Source organism: Eptatretus burgeri, chromosome 14, assembly GCF_056783735.1.
Source record: "Eptatretus burgeri isolate ZD-2024b chromosome 14, Ebu_testis_v1, whole genome shotgun sequence".
Classification (NCBI taxonomy): Eukaryota; Metazoa; Chordata; class Myxini; order Myxiniformes; family Myxinidae; genus Eptatretus; species Eptatretus burgeri.
This window is the reverse complement of record NC_140974.1, coordinates 56016603-56035474: the sequence shown is the minus strand read 5'-3', so window position 1 is coordinate 56035474 and position 18872 is coordinate 56016603. Positions and strand designations below refer to the sequence as shown.

The 18872-nt window shown below is 48.7% G+C and overlaps 1 protein-coding gene across 5 annotated transcripts in view; it reads left to right on the top strand.

The window, feature by feature from the left end:
* Positions 1-18872, top strand: part of LOC147013252 (GRB2-associated and regulator of MAPK protein 1-like) — a 66069-nt gene that overhangs the window by 7257 nt on the left and 39940 nt on the right. For all 5 annotated transcript variants that reach the window (XM_085854932.1, XM_085854931.1, XM_085854930.1 and 2 more), the window contains exons 3-4: positions 5303-5437; positions 18534-18664. In XM_085854932.1, the coding sequence (XP_085711058.1) occupies positions 5303-5437; positions 18534-18664 (266 nt within the window). The remainder of the gene's footprint in view (positions 1-5302; positions 5438-18533; positions 18665-18872) is intronic.

The following is an 18872-nucleotide window of genomic DNA, read 5'->3' as shown; positions in this document are numbered from 1 at the left end:
TGAAGTGGAAATGTCGAGGAGCAACAACAGCTTAGCCGCCAAGTGGTAGGCCACACAAGCTCACAGAATTGGGACCACAGGTTGCTGAAGCGCACAGCGCACAAAAATCATCTGTCATCGGTTGCAAAGAACAACCATCCGTCTGCCACCCAGACAATTGTTCCCACTCATGAAAACCATTCAGCCAGAAAGCATGTAGTGCAATCGGCAGGAAAATCAGAATATGTGTTGTGCCTGTGTCAGGTCAAGCCAAATGAGATCTGTGACTTGCTTCAGGTACCATGTAAACCTGTGCTAACCTGTTTCATGGTTGGGTTATCGGCGACAAACCTGACTCCCCCAGCAGGTTTCCAAGTGAGGAGGGTGTATGGTTATGGACACCCAACAGGATTAAAAACAAAACCTGTCAAAGGGCAGAAGAGCTCCTTGTGAGCCAACGGCCATCCATATCTCGTGCCCAACTGTGTCTGCGGACGTCGTCCTGTAGTTGGGGTAATTTTTTTTTCGGAGGTTGGTGGCAGGATTTGCACTCCCGCCACCGTAAAATCCTTCACTCCGCAAAACACAAGTAAAACGCAAAGAAAATTGAAAACCCACTCCGTTGGGAGTCCCTCCTGTGGAGCTACCCTCCCCACGGCAGCTCACCGGATCCAGGGATTGGGGCAACGCCTTTGGGACCCCCACTCTTTGATGATAGGAGGAAAACCATGGGGTGACCTTACCAGGTCAGATTGCGGTAGTGTGTGTCAGGGTAGTGCTGAGGTGTCCTCCACCAGATGGCGGTCTCCTTGGGTTAACCTAAGGCAGTCCCTTCGGGTGGGTGCCTGGAATGTCCTGTTATGAAGAGAGGATGATCACCTCTCTCTGTTATCATCTGAGCTCAAACGTTTGAGCCGGTATTGCAGCACTCTCTGAGATTCGGAGACCAGAGAATGGCGAAATAATGACGGGTGGTTACACCTATTATTGGTCTCGTCACTCTGATGGTTACTATGCCCAAGGAGTTGCTGTTGCTGTGTCCAAAAAGCTGACTCCAATCATAATTGAGGTAACACCAGTCAATGAGCATATTATGAGACGAAGGATTCATCACTCCTTGGGTGTCGTTTCCCTGGTCTCTGTATATGCTCCAACTGAGGCGAGTGATCGTTGAAGGACGCATTCTATGCCACGCTCGAGTCTGTGGTTCATCAGTGCCACAGGCGAGATACACTTCTAGTCTTGGGAGATTTCAGTGCATAGACTGGAACTGATAAGAATGGTTATGAGGTGTGTGTTGGTCCCCATGGGTCTGGAACTGTGAACCCAAATAGCACTAAGTTCCTTGACTTTGCAAGAAGTCATGGATTTAGGGTGGCTGGTTCATGGTTTCAGCACCCACAAGCTCATCGCTGGACTTGTTATTCCAACGCTGGTAGTGTGGCAAAGGAGATTGACCAAGTGCTCGTTGATGGTCGCTGGAGGATGATCCAGAACTGCAGGGTCAACTGGAGTGCTCAGTTCCTCAATACCGACCACAGGCTTGTTGTAGCAACTGAAGTTGCAGCTTAAATCCATGAGAATGGTACCATCCCAGCCTAGGCTGGATGTTGGCATACTCAAGGATGAGAGGGGATTAGGGGTGTCTGGGTGCTTTGGGGAATCATGTAGAGTGGTGGAGTGCCTTCAAAACCACCATCATTGATGTTGCCAGTGGATGTCTTGGAACTCACCGAAGGGCAAATAAGAATTTTGTCTCAAGGGATACTGGATACCATTTACCAGTCGCAGGGCCAGGCTGAATGGCAGAGCTGAGCTGTTCAGAGAGCTGAGGCATAAAACTGTACGTGTGCTAAGGGTGGACAAGGAGGCCTATGTGCGAGGAATCTGTGAGGGGGTAGAACATCACCTGTGGTAAAGTGATTCTCATCCTGTTTACAGGGGAATTTGCACATTGCGTTCCTCCAACCCTGTCTCTCGGTGTACTGCAGTTAGAGCAGAGGGTGGTGGGCTCTTGTCGGAGGAGTCCGAAGTGAAGGCCCACTGGGCCAGCTTCTTTGAGTGCCTGTCCCAGGCTGATCCACCAGCTGTTGAATTGGGTGTCAGGGGTGTTACTACCCCTATTGCTGACCCTCTAACACTGTGATCCACCTTCGTTTGTGGAAACACAGGCTGCAGTGAACCGGTTGAAATGGGCTTAAGCTCCTGGGATTTGTGGCATTCATGCTGAACTTCTCATGGCTGGTGTAAATTCTGTTCTCATGTTGTTGCGTGCAGTTCTGTGCTCTGCCTGGAACACTGGCATCATCTCAACCGACTGGAAGAGGGGCCTTGTTGTTCCTCTCTGGAAAGGGAAGGATGATCGCCAGGACTGCAACAACTGCCGAGGGGTGACGCTGCTCTCAGTGCCGGGCAAGGTCTTTGCTGGATAATTCTTGTTAGGGTTTGCCACCGTCTGCTTGAGCACCAGTGCCCAGAGCAGTCAGGCTTTACACCAAAGAGTTCCCTACCCAGCTATAAACAACTATCAACCTAGAGTTTCACAAGGAAGGGTGATTCATCAATGTTTGTGCCGTCCCTTGGACGTTAAACAGGCGTTCCGTCTGCCAGCATTCGTTGGTGGACGTTAAAGATTCCATTGTGCCTTTTGCAAAGAGTGGGCAAGCTGTCCCCGGCACCATGGCCAATTTCCAAATTCCTGCCCTAACTAGTCGAACGAACGTCAGGCCTGGCCAGCCAGTTCATGAAGATTTCTGCCAATCTTCCCCCTGCCAACCCCACAAGGAAAGTTGGGTTAATGATGGCTGTAATAAGAAGAAGACGAAGAAGAAGAGGAAGAGAAGGCAAGTTGTTTCATAGCAACTGCCTCACCACAGGATTCATTGCATCATGGGTGGGAAGAAGGGTAAGATAACTGAAAATGAGATGGGATGAATCTGTGCTTAAGAGGGAGCTTTCTATGGAAGAATTCCCAAGCTGAGTTAATATCAGGGGCAGTCGATATGGCAGAGGAGTTCTGAAGAGAGATGGCTGTTTGCAGTCTCTGCCAATCTGTTTGAGTGAACTGCCAGACTTGCCGGCACTGAGGCAGCTCTTTGAGAACAGTCAGAGAGATGGTGACTCTCACAAGCATATGATCAGATGAACCGATTGGGGCAGAGAAAGAGCAGGAGACATTTGCAAGGAAGTTTGTCATCACCAAGTCCAGAAGGAGGGATTTACCATTGGGAGAAATCAGGGTTGGAAAGTTCATTTATTGAGTTGGTCACATGGAATCACAGAAGTCCTTTGCTGAAGTGCCATGGCTGGTGAGAGAGGTACCAACGCCCAGCAAAGTTGCATGGTGATAATTGAAATTGCCGCGCAAGAGGAAGAGAGAGTTGGGATGAGTGGTGAGGCTAAAAGTTTTCCCATGTTAGAGAGAGAGAGAGAGAGAGAGAGAGAGAGAGAGAGAGATAGAGATAGAGATAGAGATAGAGATAGAGATAGAGATAGAGATAGAGATAGAGATAGAGATAGAGATAGAGATAGAGATAGAGATAGAGATAGAGATAGAGATAGAGATATGTATGGAGTTGTCATTTTTTGGAGAACGGTACAACACACAGACAAACAAGAGGTGGGAGTGGAGGGGAAGTCACAGCCAATATTGTTTCAGTAGGGGGAAGTATTGTTTCAGTAGTTTGATGCACTTTTGCTTGGAGGTGAGTTCAATATCAGATGGGCCATGCATGTGCAGCTTTTGGGAAGCTGTGCAAAAGCAGTTTTGCTTGCTGACTAAGTGAACTAAATTATGGTCAGTTGAAGAAGTCATTGTCTCCTAAGATTGTGAAAGGTTGGGGAGTGAGGATTATTTTGTATACTTGATTGAGGCTTGTGGAAGAGCTTGAACAGAATGCAATGGGACAGATGGATAGTGGAAGCAGCAACAGCAGAGAAGGGGTGAGAGTGAGATGAGGGGGAAGATGACACTTGGGGGTGAACAAGCTGCGTGAAAAAAGGGAGTGGGGTACCCCCAGGTTCATCCTTGCATCCATTGAGTAAACACCACTCTCGGACAGAAACAGTAGGCATGGATATCATTCAGGAAATGTGTTATGAAGGGAGTGTGCCTACTCTTTCTGTCTGAGAGTGGCGTTTACTCATTGGGTGCAAAGATGAAGCTGGGGGTGCCCATTCCCTTTTTTCATCCCATCCTTGGTATTCTCGAGCCAAGTTTTCTCGTTTAACCAGTACAATGAGAAACTTGCACTGTTCACTTCAATAGAACAATGTTCTGCATCCATGGGTGATCAAACAGCATGTCTGGAGCGCACCAATGTTCCTGTCCACCGAGTGATGGACAAGTCAACCAAGGGGTTTTCATTTTTATTTTATTTTAGCAGACGTACAATTCAAATAAATTTCCACTGAAGTGTTTGCAGGGGATTGAGAGGACTTCGATAAAGAGGTGCGCGTGCGTGCGTGCGTCCTGGGATGTTTAGCCAGGGCTCAAGTGATGCCTTGAATCTTTCCTGGCTCTATACGTACAGATGATGAATTGATAATGCAGCAAAGGTATCCCAGATGTCGAGTGCATGTGTAGGCAGAACCATCTTTATGTTGTGTTTGCCTAGGGGGTGGGAGGTTTGGTCGAGGGATATATGCAGTCAGGGGATGGGGAGATGTGAACCATTTTTACATGAGCCATGTTTTAAGGCCCCCTTACTCCACCTGTATATTATCTTTCGATGTTGTGTATCTTGTAATTCAAGGTATGTTAATGTGTAAAGTTTTATTTTGAGTGTTTGAATTTTGTATGGAATTTTCCTTAAGACAATATAATACAATGCTTCCATTCAATTTACATAAAATAAACCTGTTTTTCCTTTTTTGTTTGGGGGCAGGGGGAAGGGGGTGGGGGTGGCGGTTGTTGCCTCATCTGGCGAAGCCACATTCTTTCCACGCCACACCTGTGTCAAAATTTACAGTGTCGTTAAAGGCCGAGTGCCAGCATGATTAAGGCCCCCTCTTCCTCACTTGTTGCTCCTTTAAGGTTGCTCATCCTTGTCCTCATGATATGGGATCATATCTCAAAATGAATTGAGCATAATCATGATTAAAGTGCATTTCCTCTTGATTTTTGAGACACCAGTCCGAGACGGCATTTACCTAGAGTCTCAGGTTAGTGAACTGGACAAGTAATTTGCCCTTTATTTGCCATTGCTTGTAACAATCACAACCTTGCCTTTCTCACTTAATGTGTCAACGTCAGTTCCCTCGTACCTACACCTCGTTTGATCTACGCTGTTAAATAATCCTCCCTGATCTTGTTTGATCGCAGGATCCAGTTCAGAGTGTGTGGGAGAACTGGTGCTGGTACATTCGTGCCGACAGTGGACAGCCGTGACGGCGCACAGCTTGGAGGAGGGCCATTACGTGGTTGGGCCACGGATAGAGGTGCCGATCCACTACACAGGTGAGTGTAAAGTTTTATTTTGTTTACTGAACCGTACACACAGATCTAAATGCATTACAAAGACGACAGCTTCGGGTGTTAGGTTTTACGGCCTGTGAGGTTTGCCAACAGTTTGCCAGCCATTGCATCCGCTGTTGATCCATTGCATCCGCTGTTGATCCATTTATTTTGACATGTCTCTGAAGAGCATTGCCAACGTAAAGGGATTTTCTTTCTGTCTTTTTAGAGATAATATTGTTACGAATTTGGAAATCGATCACACTCAACATTCAGGTCCTTAAAGGCCCGGTCACACCTTGACGTTTTAGCCAACGTATGCCGATTTTTGATTTTTTTTTTGTAAAACGCTGGCACACGTTGAATACGTTATGGGTAAGTTTTGATAACACTGAGAGCACGCTGAAAAACACTGCCATACGTCGTTGTACGTTGGCTTTAAACGTTGTACTTTTTGGTTGTCCTCAAATTTTTTCATGCTTGAAATTTCACGACGTATGCCGGCGTATGACTCACACGTTCCGCTACGCTGGCCACAAGTTGTATGCACGGTCTGCGATCGTTGACAGACGTCAACAAATGCTACTTGTAAGTTAATCATGAGTTGAGACACGCCGAGGTAATGTTTAGCGTACCCGAAACTTATTTCTAACCTATGATTAACGTGTTGTTGGCACGTTACGCGATCGTTGCCACACATCGACAGACGTTCCTTTTAAGTTACTCATAGGCTGAAAGACGTCGGTATAATGGATCGTCCTTGCGTCAGCATCCACGGCCACGGCCAGGACACTTATTTGCAGCATTCTTCAAACTTTTCTTCGGCATGACGAGGATGTTCACACTTCGATGTCTAGCTTGGCTATGATTCCAATTGTCCATCGGCAGCGTCTATTTAAAATAGTCGAGTTTGAGCGTTTTAACACGTTCAGAAGAAACGCTTCAAATTTCCAAACCCCAGCGTCAAAAAACAAAGGCGAGTGACAGCAATTTAAATCGTTCATTGTAAACAATGAAAATAGCTGAGTGGTACCATTTAAAAGTCGTTGAGTGTAAAAAAAATCCAATTGTTGAGCGCAAGCGTCTACTTTCAATAGTGGAGATGCAGCCATTTAAATCGTTGAGTTTATCATTTAAATCGGTAAATCGTTAAACGCAAGGACGATCCATCATAACCCACACCCTCCCCCTGACACTCACACTCACCTACTACTGCCAACATGAACAAACTACTACTAATACTGATACTGATACTGATACTGATACTGATACTGTTACTGCTGACATGGACATCGACTCAAAAAGGACTCGAAAACACTGTTGGGTTCCCCTTTTATGAGCAGCATTTTTATATACCAATTCCCAAAACTGCTGGGAACACGTCTTTATATGGCAGTTGTAAGCTAGAAACACGGTAATTTTTTTTTTTTTTGTCGACCGGAAGACGTCATTGGAATACGTCTACATACGTCGATGTGTGTTGGGACTACGTAAAGAATTGGTTCAAAGCACGTCAAACATAAGTTAGAAATAAGTTTCGCGTAAAAAAGACATTACCGCGACGTGTTTCGACTTACGAGTAGCTTATAAGTAGCCTTTGTGGACGTGTGTAAAACTTATCCCCATCGCATGCGGAACGTGTGTCATACGCCGAGTACGTCGTAAAATTTTGAACATGTTTAAAATTTCTTGACGTACTCTACTTACTACGACGTATGATAGGGTACTTTAGTGTTCTACTCACGTATACCAAACTTACTCATACCGTATTTGACGTGCCCCAACGTTTTAGACACATTTTTCTGAGGTCGGCATACGCTGGCAAGATCGCCAAGGTGTGACCGCGATGTTGACACTTCCATTTCTACGGCAGTTATGATTCGAATCGTTGTGCGTCAGCCTTTTAATAGGCTACGTCACGACATCGTCGGCGATGCGTGCAACGCGCTATGCCTAACTTAGACTATCGTTGGACATCGGTTGTGTAGGCCGACAACAGGTTCAGCATTCGTTGGTATAAGTTATCTATAACACAACAAAACGTTCTGTGTCCGTTAACAATGCGTTATACATAAGACCAAGTCGCTATGAATACGTCCGAATCTTTAAAAAAAAAACATCAAAAGTTCAACGTCAGCCAGCGTTTTAGATACATTTTAATACGTTGCCATCGCTGGCTAAAACGTCAAGGTGTGACCGGGCCTTAAGCTCAGTTATCTCGGTAAGTACGTGTCCTATAGATAGCTCACCTTCCATTGTTTCATGGGTAAATCTATGTAAATGTGCTGTGATACATTTTAATAGTTAGGGTTCAATCAGAACAACAACAACAAAGAAACCCTCCTCCGCAAAGGAGAAGAAGAACCCTCCCGTCCCGAGATTCAACAGCGTCGGTTGGGGCGGGTCCGGCAGAAAGCAAGATAAACAGCCCCCACCTACGATTTTGGGGGGGGGGCACGAGGGCGAATGAGTTACGCCGGAAGCGAGGCGGGGCTGAGAGGGATAAGAAGGGGACCCTCTGCTAGGCTTGAGAGATTCAGGGTGGTTGTTCTGGTGCTGGTTCGGTTTTTGCTCTGCTTCGTGGTTTGGTTCGGCTGGCTCTTCTTGGTTAGTGGAGCTCTTCATGGTCTCTGCTTGGTGCGACTCCTTGGCCTCATCTGGTCGGTGGTTCTTCGGGCAAGCAACGCATCTTCGGGAAGGATCGGCACGTGGTCCGGAGCATGAGGGGATCCGCCGGAGCTCGGAAAAGATCGCGGCTCGCGGTGATTGGATCCAGCTCGCCCACGCTGGTGCCCGGTCCGAACAGCTTGAAGACCACACAAGGTGGAAAGGTCCCAGATAGGTCTTGGGCTTCAGCTCATCTGTCCCTTCGAGCTGAAGTCCGTATTAAAGGCATCAGCCACCATTTCTTGGGTGTGTGTGTGCGTATGCGTGTCCGTGGGCCCGTCTAACAAGTAGAAAACTGTTAAGTGCTTTGTGTGCTGTATATAATTGCATTGCATTTCTTATATTCGGTATAGCTCTGCTTTATGTGCTCCCCTCATTTCCCCATTGCAGTATAAATAAACCCCAATAGTTAAATGTTTTTAGCTCGTCTGCGTTTCTTCTTTCATTGACTGAGCATGTCGTGTGTGAGAGATTAGTTGGCCATTGCCGTGGTTGCAGGATAATTCGGTCCGACGGTTCTCGGCGATTAAAACCGCTCGAGATCGCACACGGAACGAGCTCGCCAAGCAGCGCGGTTTCGTACGAGTTCCGTCGAGGGTGAAATTCCCCGGTAGTTGGACCACGTGGGTACTTAGGTAAATTGAAGTTGGCAATCGACCCTACCCCACGTGGTCTAGCCATTGGCGGATTTCGGTCTAAAAGGGACCCGTCTTCTCCGGACTTTTCCGGAGAAGTACGATCTGAATTCCGGGCGGTTCGGTCGCGCTCACGGCCGACGTCCCGGCCTGGTAACACTGGTGTTCAGGAGTGCGATTCGGCCCCTCCGCCTCCGTAGCAAAATTCACGGACTCGGACCAGGGGTATACGGAGCAAACCCCCCCGTGTCCCCCAAATTATGAGCAGTTAAATTTATTTTCCAACACGCAACATGGCTAGCCAAGACGAGCTGAGGCAGGTGGGTAGTGATAGTGTAGAGTTAATAGGATCCATGGTCCAGGACGATAGCGCCATGCAGGTTGACCATCCCCCACGTGTGGTTTCCAGCATGGACCGGATGTTGGAGGTGATGGAACGATTGATGCGGGATGTGAACGAAATGACATCGAATGCGCAAAACATGGGAGGCCGCATGGAGATTACGAAACGATTTGTAGAGAACATGAATGCCAAGGTGGATGCCATGCCAGGGTTTTTTGATATTGATAAACGATGATAGAAACACTTTATCTCCCTCACTTGGTTTTTGAGCTCACCCAAAGGATCCTCCCAAAACAAGATTTGTATGGAGTTGAGCTTCGTCCTGGCTCGGTGTCAGGGTAACAGTAAACCAAGATGTGCCAAAAGCATAATAAGCACCAGGCTGGAAGTGTGCTGTCTATTGCAATCATGCTTGGCATGTGGTAGCTGGCTATGTTCTGCTCATCCATCTACCTGTTCACCAAATCTAGACATTGGCAAAGTTATCACAGTGGCTCGATGTAGTGAATTGCCTCACTATGTATCACCCAGACATGTGAGAGCCATTAAAATGTTCTAAGACCAGGAGATTTTTTTTTGTATACATCGTCGAGGCTTGTGGAAGAGCGAGTACACTGAACAGATCAGGATGTAACAGACAAAAATAGGATGCAAAGCATCCATGCATGGCGTGGACAAGTTCGACACAGCAGGAAAATCCAAGGAGGGAAAATTGGAAAATTGGAAGGAGGAAGGTTTTGGGTGGAGTTAATGAGGGTAGAAAATATAATGGTTTTGGATTGGGGACAATCTGAGATTGTGGTGAACAGCAGTCTTGAAGACCTGGAGGGAACAATGAGATTGAAGAGAATGTGGAAGTTGATTTCACAAGACAGGACAAAAGAGGAGCAAATCAGTGGAGGTGAGCAGTGATCCTGGATTTAGATGGTTTTCACCAGAAGAGCAGATTCACAAAAGTGCAAGACATGCCAACTTTGTATCCTTCAATATAGTTTCAAAGGACTTGAATGCACTTGTTCCATTTGTTCTCGAAACTGTCGATGGCAGTATAATAGAAGTTTTCAGGTTCAGACCAGATCTCTTTGGAGAATCATTGGTGATTGCTGGTTGGATTTTGTGTCCAATGAGCGCTTGCTGAGAGAGACTCAAATGAGATTTTTACTTACATCGTGTGTCTGTGTGCATCAGCTGCGGCTATATGGACATTTGGCTCATTTTCCTGACGCTGATCATGCTCAAGAGATTCTCTTAGCGAGTGGAGGAGGCCAGTGGGCCAACTATGTGGTACATGCTTGAGAGCCTCATTGGTTTGCATTGCTGTCTACGCTATCGCTGATGATTTTCCAATATGTGATGAAACCAGTCCGGTCACTGAGGGGAGTGTTTAGCATTGGGATTGTCTTGTGTGTACTGTGTGTGAACATTCTCATAGTTGTTGAGGAACTCTGGGAAGGGTTTGAAACAGCGTTTAGCAGTTACCCTGCATAAGTCTTCTTGGGTTGCTTTCTGCAGCTACATTGTCTGGAGGAGTATTGGAGGGGTCAATCATATATATATATATATATATATATATATATATATATATATATATATATATATATATATATATATATATATATATATATATATATATATATATATATATATTGGTGCGGGTCCGGGGGTCGTTTGAGAAGACCACTAGGTGGGGGAAGCTCTCTCGGCTCCCACCAGACTCCCCAGAATTGTAGGCCGTTGCACACGGATAATTCCGTGATGCGGCGGGTCGCTTAACCGACCGTGGACGCCAATAACTCAACCGCGTGACCTAGGGTCCTCCCGTCTATGGGTTAATTGGGTTACCTAATTAATCACGTGATTTCATTACTGGGGAACACGCCCTTGGTACGCCTTCGCCGAAACAGATCACTCTACCAGATCGGATCTCTTTACCGGATCGGATCCAGCCAAGCGACACTGCCAAGGACGTACCGGCTAAAAGGAACGGGTTGTTGGGAATAAAATCCCGGCTAAACTAGGATTCGGACGATGCTGGATCAATGGAAGAAAAGACAAAAACGAGCAGTGAACATTTCTAATAATAATTTATTAACAATGGGCGAGGAAAGGTATGTGGCACGATTAAGATTTATTGGGGTGTGTTGTGCAGAGATAGGGGGAGAGGTGTGGTACAGCAAATAAACAAGCAACTTACAAAAAGCGGACACAGAGCAGACTTAACTCGAAAATAATAACAATAATAATAATAATAACAATAACGATCTTCTGCAGTCTACTTAGGCCTAAGTCACATTTGCTCTACGGCGAGGATATGGCGGCCGTACGCCCTCTGAATTGACAGAAATGTGTGGCGGTCGCAGAGTTTCTGCGGTGGCCTCAGGGTGGCCCTACGCTGTTTGGCTATATTTTACAGGTCGTAAGGTCACCGTGGAATTATAACGCGGAGTTATAACTTTTTTCATTTCTACGTTCGCCGTAGCAATTCGACAAGCCGAAAAAAAAAAAAACTGGTAAAAACAAACAAAAAAATTAACCCATTCGTTACCGTCCGTCTGGCCGCACGTTCGCCTTAGGGCCCCCTGCGGTCGCCTTGCGGGCACCTTGAGGCTACCTTGCGTCTGCCTTGAAAATTCTATGGCCGCCACAGGGCCCCCTTAAGGTCACCGTGCGACATCAAATCCAAGACCGTACGGCAACCCCACGTTTTCGGTCTCCACAATTTCTAAGACCTAAGGCCTAAGTCACATTTGCTCTACGGCGAGGATACGGCGGCCGTACTCCCTCTGAATTGACAAACGTGTGGTGGCCGCAGAGTTTCTGAGGTGGCTTCAGGGTGGCCCAACACCGCATGGCTATATTTTACAGGCCGTCATGCTGCCGTGGAATTATAACGCGGAGTTATAACTTTTTTCATTTCTACGTTGGCCGTAGCAATTCGACAAGCCGAAAAAAAAAAACTGGTAAAAAAAAAAATAAAAATTAACCCATTCGTTACCTTTCTTCTGCCCGCATGTTCGCCTTAGGGACCTCCTGCGGTCCCCCTGCGGTTGCTTTGCGGGCACCTTGCGTCTGCCTTGAAAATTCTATGGCCGACGCAGGAACGCCCTAAGGTCACCGTGCGACATCAAATCGAAGACCGTACGGCAACCCCATGTTTTTGGTCTCCACAATTTATAAATACGCCGTGCAGCTCCCCAAAAAATAAAAACATATGTGACTGCTACATTGTGTGACCGTGGAAATACTGCGGCCGCCATATAATTGCTAGTGGCCCTAGATTTTGGAGACCCCACGGCTGTCGTGGCAAATGTGACTTAGGCCTAAATACGCCGTGCGGTTCCCCGAAAAATGAAAACATATGTGACTGCTACATTGTGTGACCGTGGAAATACTGCGGCCGCCGTATAATTGCTAGTGGCCGTAGATTTTGGAGACCCCACGGCCGCCGTGGAAAATATGACCTAGGCCTTAAGCAGACAGGTGCTAGGACACACACATACACGCACACACACAGACACAGAAAACCCGATGAAGAGGGAGTATTGAAACGAGAAGGGAGGGGAGTTGAGGTTACGATCTCGGTACCTTTGTTCTTGATTGCACGATGCGCCACCAATACGTTTGGGGGGGATGCTCCGTGGTGCGGTACTCGACAGCTGGCGTGTCATCTCTGGCTTCAGCAGCGCGTGTGGAGACCGTGTTTGTGAAGCAGGGACTCGAGTGGAGAAGGGGCGGAGTCCAGAGTGCATGGATGGAGTGGTAGGCGGGACCAGGTAGGCGGTGGGGTCAACGTCGTGTGGGCGGAGATAAGGAGGCGGACTCCAGGCAGCAGGAGGCGGGTCCTGGCGATGTTGAGCAGAGAGACGAGGGCGAGGCGAGAGAGGCGGAGTCCTGGCAGCAGGAGGCGGGTCGTGCAGAGAGATGAGGGCGAGGTGAGAGAGGCGGAGTCCAGGCAGCAGGAGGCGGGTCGTGCAGAGAGATGAGGGCGAGGTGAGAGAGGCGGAGTCCAGGCAGCAGGAGGCGGGTCGTGCAGAGAGGCGAGGCCAGAGCGAGAAAGCGAAAGAGAAAGGCGGAGGGACCGCTCCGACCTTTACAGGACTTGCAGCGTGGGGCGGAGGTCCACTCCGAAGCGAAGCGTCTTCACCCGAATCGGGCACTCCGATTGGCCCTGACCCCTCACATGGCCCGCTAACCTAGGCTGGAAACCGCTCCACTTCGTTTCCGGCAAGGTCATCTCAGACAGCGAACATATTTCGCTCCGACCCCACGACATGACACGAATTGCCCACACTGAAATTGGCGCGCGAATCGTCCCGCAAAAACCCCCGGGCCATGCCCTGGCGACCGGCTGAGGGTCCTGCAAGCCCGCACGGGCGTCCGACCAGCGCCACGCTCCAACCAACTACAACCACGCTCCAACCCTCAGACAACAACAACAACAACGCCAACAGCCACGACCTTTACCTTCACAACTCAATCCCGCAAACATCGCATCACCGCCATTCCCAACGGCACCATAACCATCAACCACCACCGAAAACCCTCCACCACCTTCACCTCTCTCCTTCTATGGCCATTCACGCACCACCTGTGAACACTGAACGTCGGGCTGTCTCGGGCCCGTTCGGCGATTGGTGCTGAGCGCACCGAGCCGCGAGCGCAAATAGCGGGCTTTCCGAGGGAAAATTCGTATCAAGAACGCTACACGCCCACTTCTCCTCCGTCCAATTAGCAAGCGCGGGGCGGCTTGGCTCCGCCTCCAGGCGCGTCTGTGTGAAATCGATATATGCAAATTCTAGGATCAGGGGAGGTTCACGCCCCTGTTTCCTCCGACCAATGGGCGAGCGTGGCTCCGCCCCCGAGGTCATCCTGATCCGAGTATTTGCATATTAGCTGCTCCTGCCAGCCTATAAAACGGCGAGCGCAAGGCGAATCGTGGCAGAGTGAGTCAGTTTTGGTTGGAGAGTGGAAGAGAGCCGGGGGAAGAGAGTGTCATCGAGAGAGTTGGGTTCTGGAGTCGGCTGAGAAGAGTTGCGGAAAGAGGCAAAGGAGCTAGAGTCCGAGGCGAGAAGGACGGCGGTCGGCGACGAGGTCGCGGTGTGGGATCGCTCGTCGCGGGACCCAAGCTAGCCAGCCATTCTCCTCCCCCAGGGCATCAACAATTCCCCCTTTCCCCTGCACTGAGATAGTGCAAAAAGGGGGCCCCGTTCCCACCCCACTCCAAACGTCGTGCCAACGAAACCGGCCAAGGAGCACGGAGTCGGGGCACAGCCACGCGGCCACATCTGCGGATCGCCCGCCAATGCGTCACGAGGACGCGGGTAGGACCCCCCCCCCCTCGGTGTCGCGGACCTGGCCGCTCCTCCAGGTCACGCGCACAATCGGCCTACAGGCCCGTCTGCCCCCTTGTCTATGAGGGTGGCTTCTTTCCTTTGCTTTTGTGTAAATGTGTGTTGGTGCCGTCTGTAAAGTAGAACTGTATAAGTGTTGCCGTGTGTGCGCGTAGTCGGTAGTAACTCTGCGTCGTTGTTGCTTTTGTTTTGGTTGCTATATGTGCATTTTGACTGTATGGCTGTATATATATGCTTTCCGTGTGCCGGGAAATAAATGTGCTTTGTGTGAACTGTTTTCCCGTTTCGCTTCGTCTTTTCTTTATTTACCCTCCATCCTGCATCACGTAAAGGGTTCGTAGTGGGTGCAACGCCCTGTAAATAATCTGAACCGCCGAGGTCGACGATAACACCGCTCGGTTATCCCGATAGTACGGAACGGGCCGCCCAAGCGGCTCGTGTCTGGAGTCGACCTGCGGCGAGGTACGATCGCCCGGTTTACCATCCGCGTGGGTACTTAGGTAGGTCGAGTTTGGCGAACAACCCTATCCTACGTGGGTGGCCGATTAGCACGATTGTGGTGAGGTCGAAAGGCCCACACGTGACTGGCTCCGGGCGATAGTTCCCGGAGGTCATGACTGAATTGTCCGTCTGGTGGGCGACGGGCCGCGATCAGAGTTACGTGGCCGTCCGCACGCCGGCGGGCGCGAATTCGCAACAGTATGAACAAGATCCGTCCAGCCATCTCTGAGAAAAATGGTGACAGATATACACACAGACACACAAACGGCTCTTTGATAGTATACTTTCTGCCCTGACAGATATTTTCCCTGACAATATCTGCTGCTCTTCCTTCGCTCCAATTGGTTCTTCTGACCACGTCCTTGTTAAAGTGGACATCTCTCTGGCTGTCATCAGAGAACCACCTCACCGCCGTCGAGTCTGGCATTTCACTCAAGCCGACTGGCAGGGTCTCCGAGCAGCCATCAAACTTACAGACTGGTCTCCTATCACTACTTTCTCAAACATCAACTCATCCTGGGAATTCTTTCAAAGAAACTTGCTCTCCCTCATGCACAGATTTATCCCCTCTCGTGTTCAGTTGTCTTACCCTTCCTCCCGCCCTTGGTTTACTGAAGCTTGTGGTGAGGCAGTTGTCCTGAAACAACTTGCCTTTGCCTCATGGAAAGCAAACCCAACTGAGGGCAATCTCAGTTCTTTCCACAAAGCTCGGAACAAGTGTGTATCTACCCTCAGGAGAGCCAGAAAACAACATCTTTCTCATCTCAAGTCTGAACTCTCAAACCTCTCTCCCTCCTCAAAATCCTGGTGGCGTTTAATCAAATCTGTTTCTGGTGTATGTTCCCCCTCCATCCCCTCCCTTACCTCAAATGGCCGCACTGCTGATTCCACACGTGATAAAGCTGAATGTCTAAACTCGGTGTTTGCAGCTAAATCTTGTGTCCCAAACCCATCACTATCTCTACCCACTTTACCCAGTCGCACCCAACTGTCCCTGGACTCTGTATCCTTTTCTCCTGACAAGGTGGAGAGCTTGCTTTCAAACCTCGAGTCAGATTCTGCAACCGGTCCAGACGGCATCAGCCCACGTGTCCTCAAAGCCTGCTCTTCTGCTCTTGCTCACCCTCTCTCTGTTCTATTCACCCTCTCATTTTCCCAAGGTCATCTGCCATCTGCTTGGAAATCTGCTAACATCACTGCCCTGCATAAAAAGGTGCAAAAACAGATCCCTGTAACTACAGACCAATCAGCCTTCTCCCAATCATCAGCAAGGTTATGGAATTCATCATTGCTTCAGACATGAAATCCTTCCTCTTCTCCAATGGCTTGATTTCCAATCATCAATTTGGTTTCAGACCAGGTCACTCTACCCTGGATATGCTGCTACTGCTCTCCCATCAATGGATGGAGGTCCTCAATGCCAGACAGGAAATCCGAGCCGTATCCCTGGACATATCACGTGCTTTTGACACAGTCTGGCACCCTGCCTTACTCACCAAACTCTCTTCCCATGGTATTCAAGGCCATCTCCACTCATGGCTCGCAGACTTCCTCTCCTGTCGCAGTCAACGTGTGGCCCTAAACGGAGTTCTTTCATCCCCTCTTCCTGTGCAGGCTGGAGTTCCTCAAGGTAGCGTTCTGGGCCCTGTTCTTTTTCTGGTTTTCATCAATGATCTCTCGGACTCTCTGGAAAATCCTCTATTTCTCTTTGCCGACGACTCCACCCTCTGCCGTACCATCTGTCATCCCTCAGACCGGCAAGCAGCAGCTTCTTCGCTCACTGCAGATCTGGATAAAATCACAAACTGGTCCAACACGTGGAACATGTCTTTCAATCCACACAAATCTCACACTCTCACTATGTCTCTTCGAAAGGACCGTTTACAAAACCCCCCATCCACTTTCTCAACAATCCTCTGGAAGAAGTCTTTTCTTTCAAGCTTCTGGGTCTCACTATCTGCCATGACCTTTCCTGGGAAAGTCACATTTCCAACCTTGCCTCAAAAGCCAGTCGCCGACTGGGAATCCTCCGTCGTGCAAAGTCCTTCCTCGGCCCTCTTGAGCTCCTGACCACTTACAAAGCTTTTGTCCGTAGCCTGATGGAGTACTGCTCTCCCCTCTGGGCTGGTGCTCCTGCCTCCCACCTTTCTCGACTTCACGCTGTCGAAACCAGGGCTTTTAAGATCATTGGCATCTCCCGCAATGAAGCTGAGTCTTTGGGCCTCTCACTCAATCACCGCAGGTTGGTCGGTGGTCTTTCTGTCTTCTACCGACTCCTCTCCAGCCTTGCCCGCCTGCTCTCACTGCGATTAGTCGCAACCACATATGCAGAGGGCGCTGAAGGTCCGGGAAGAACCTCCATCTGGTAAAACAACCAAAATCACGAATCACTGCTCATCTTCACTCTTTCATTCCTCTTTTTCCCACCTTTGGAATAAACTTCCTCACTCTATTCTTTCCCATTCTTCCCTCCAGGCTTTCAAAACAGCTGTTCACCACCACCTCTTATCTTCCCCCATCCAAATCCTCGATCTTTTCTACCCCCGATAATCCACCCAAGCCCACTTCCTTCAATTCTCCTGCTTTCCTTCCTGAAAGTCCCTGTAATGTCCATCTTCTCCTCGCCATGTTCCCCGTCCCATCCCCATCCCTCTCCCTTCCACAGTTCACCTGTGTCTGTTCCCCAATGTTTTGTCCCTTCCACTCCCACCCCTCTTGTCTCATGCCTCCTTGCTGTGAGTTGTGTGTTAGCTCTCATACGAGCCTCGACCAAGGTATACAAAAAAAAAAAAAAAAATAAAAAAAATACACTATTGATGATAATGGTTATACAACTGATTCATGAGGAACTCCACTCCTTTCAACCTTTTGGCCTACAACTATCAGGGATACCTCTTCGTGGTTGTATCCCCCAACGCAAGTGTGTGTGTGTGTGTGTGTGTGTGTGTGTGTGTGTGTGTGTGTGTGTGTGTGTGTGTGTGTGTGTGTGTGTGTGTGTGTGTGTGTGTGTGTGTGTGTGTGTGTGTGTGTGTGTGTGTGTGGAATATTCCCCACTCTTCCATGCTGTCCAGATTCATCAGGACAATGCGGCCATGGTCAGACTGGCCCACTCCCTCGTGTTTGTCTCTCTCTCCCATGGGCCTGTCTTCATGAAGGTGGGGTTACATCATCCTGGATGGAGAGGGATTGGGGTGTGTTTGGGGTGCTGCTTGGAGATTGATCAGCTGTCTCCGTGCCGCCTGCCTTTTCGAAAGAAAGGATACTGCCACTACCGCGGCTACTACTACTACTACTACTACTACTGCTGCAACAACAACATCCTCCCATTCACAGCCACTCTTTCCTTCCGATCACTAATACATTTAGTTACTCAACCAGTCATTCCACAAGCCCTCACCTTGGCTAATGACCTCCTATGTGGTACCTTATCAAATGCCTTCTGATTATCTAGATAAACTACATCCACTCATCTACCCATTCAGAAACTGCTTTATGGAATTCCAATAATTCTTTATCTGAATTGTACATACACCCACAAGTGTTTGTGTTTTGAGGACCTGTTTCCTCCAAGTTGCAGCTCATGGGTTTTATTCTCTCTCCAGGTTGGTTCAAAGTGCTGGAACAGGAGAGGGATGTGGGTGATCCGGCGCAGTTTTTCAGCAGCGTTGAAGAACTTGCCAAGGCCTTTCCTGACCGTGTATTTGTGATTGAAGACATCTCTTTTAGTGTGAAGGTAACCGCACAACGAAATGTCGTCCTGTTTCGCATTCCCATCTGAACCCCGAGCTTTCTACTTTGCAGTTTTTAATTTTGGTGAAATGGAGGTCTCATGACTTTTGCAAAGTCCATTGTCTCACGTCCTTTTCTCATTCACAGCCGGTCGATTGACTCGCTTCATCCCCACCCACTAAAAGCATCAATTTCGGTGTTTCATGCACACC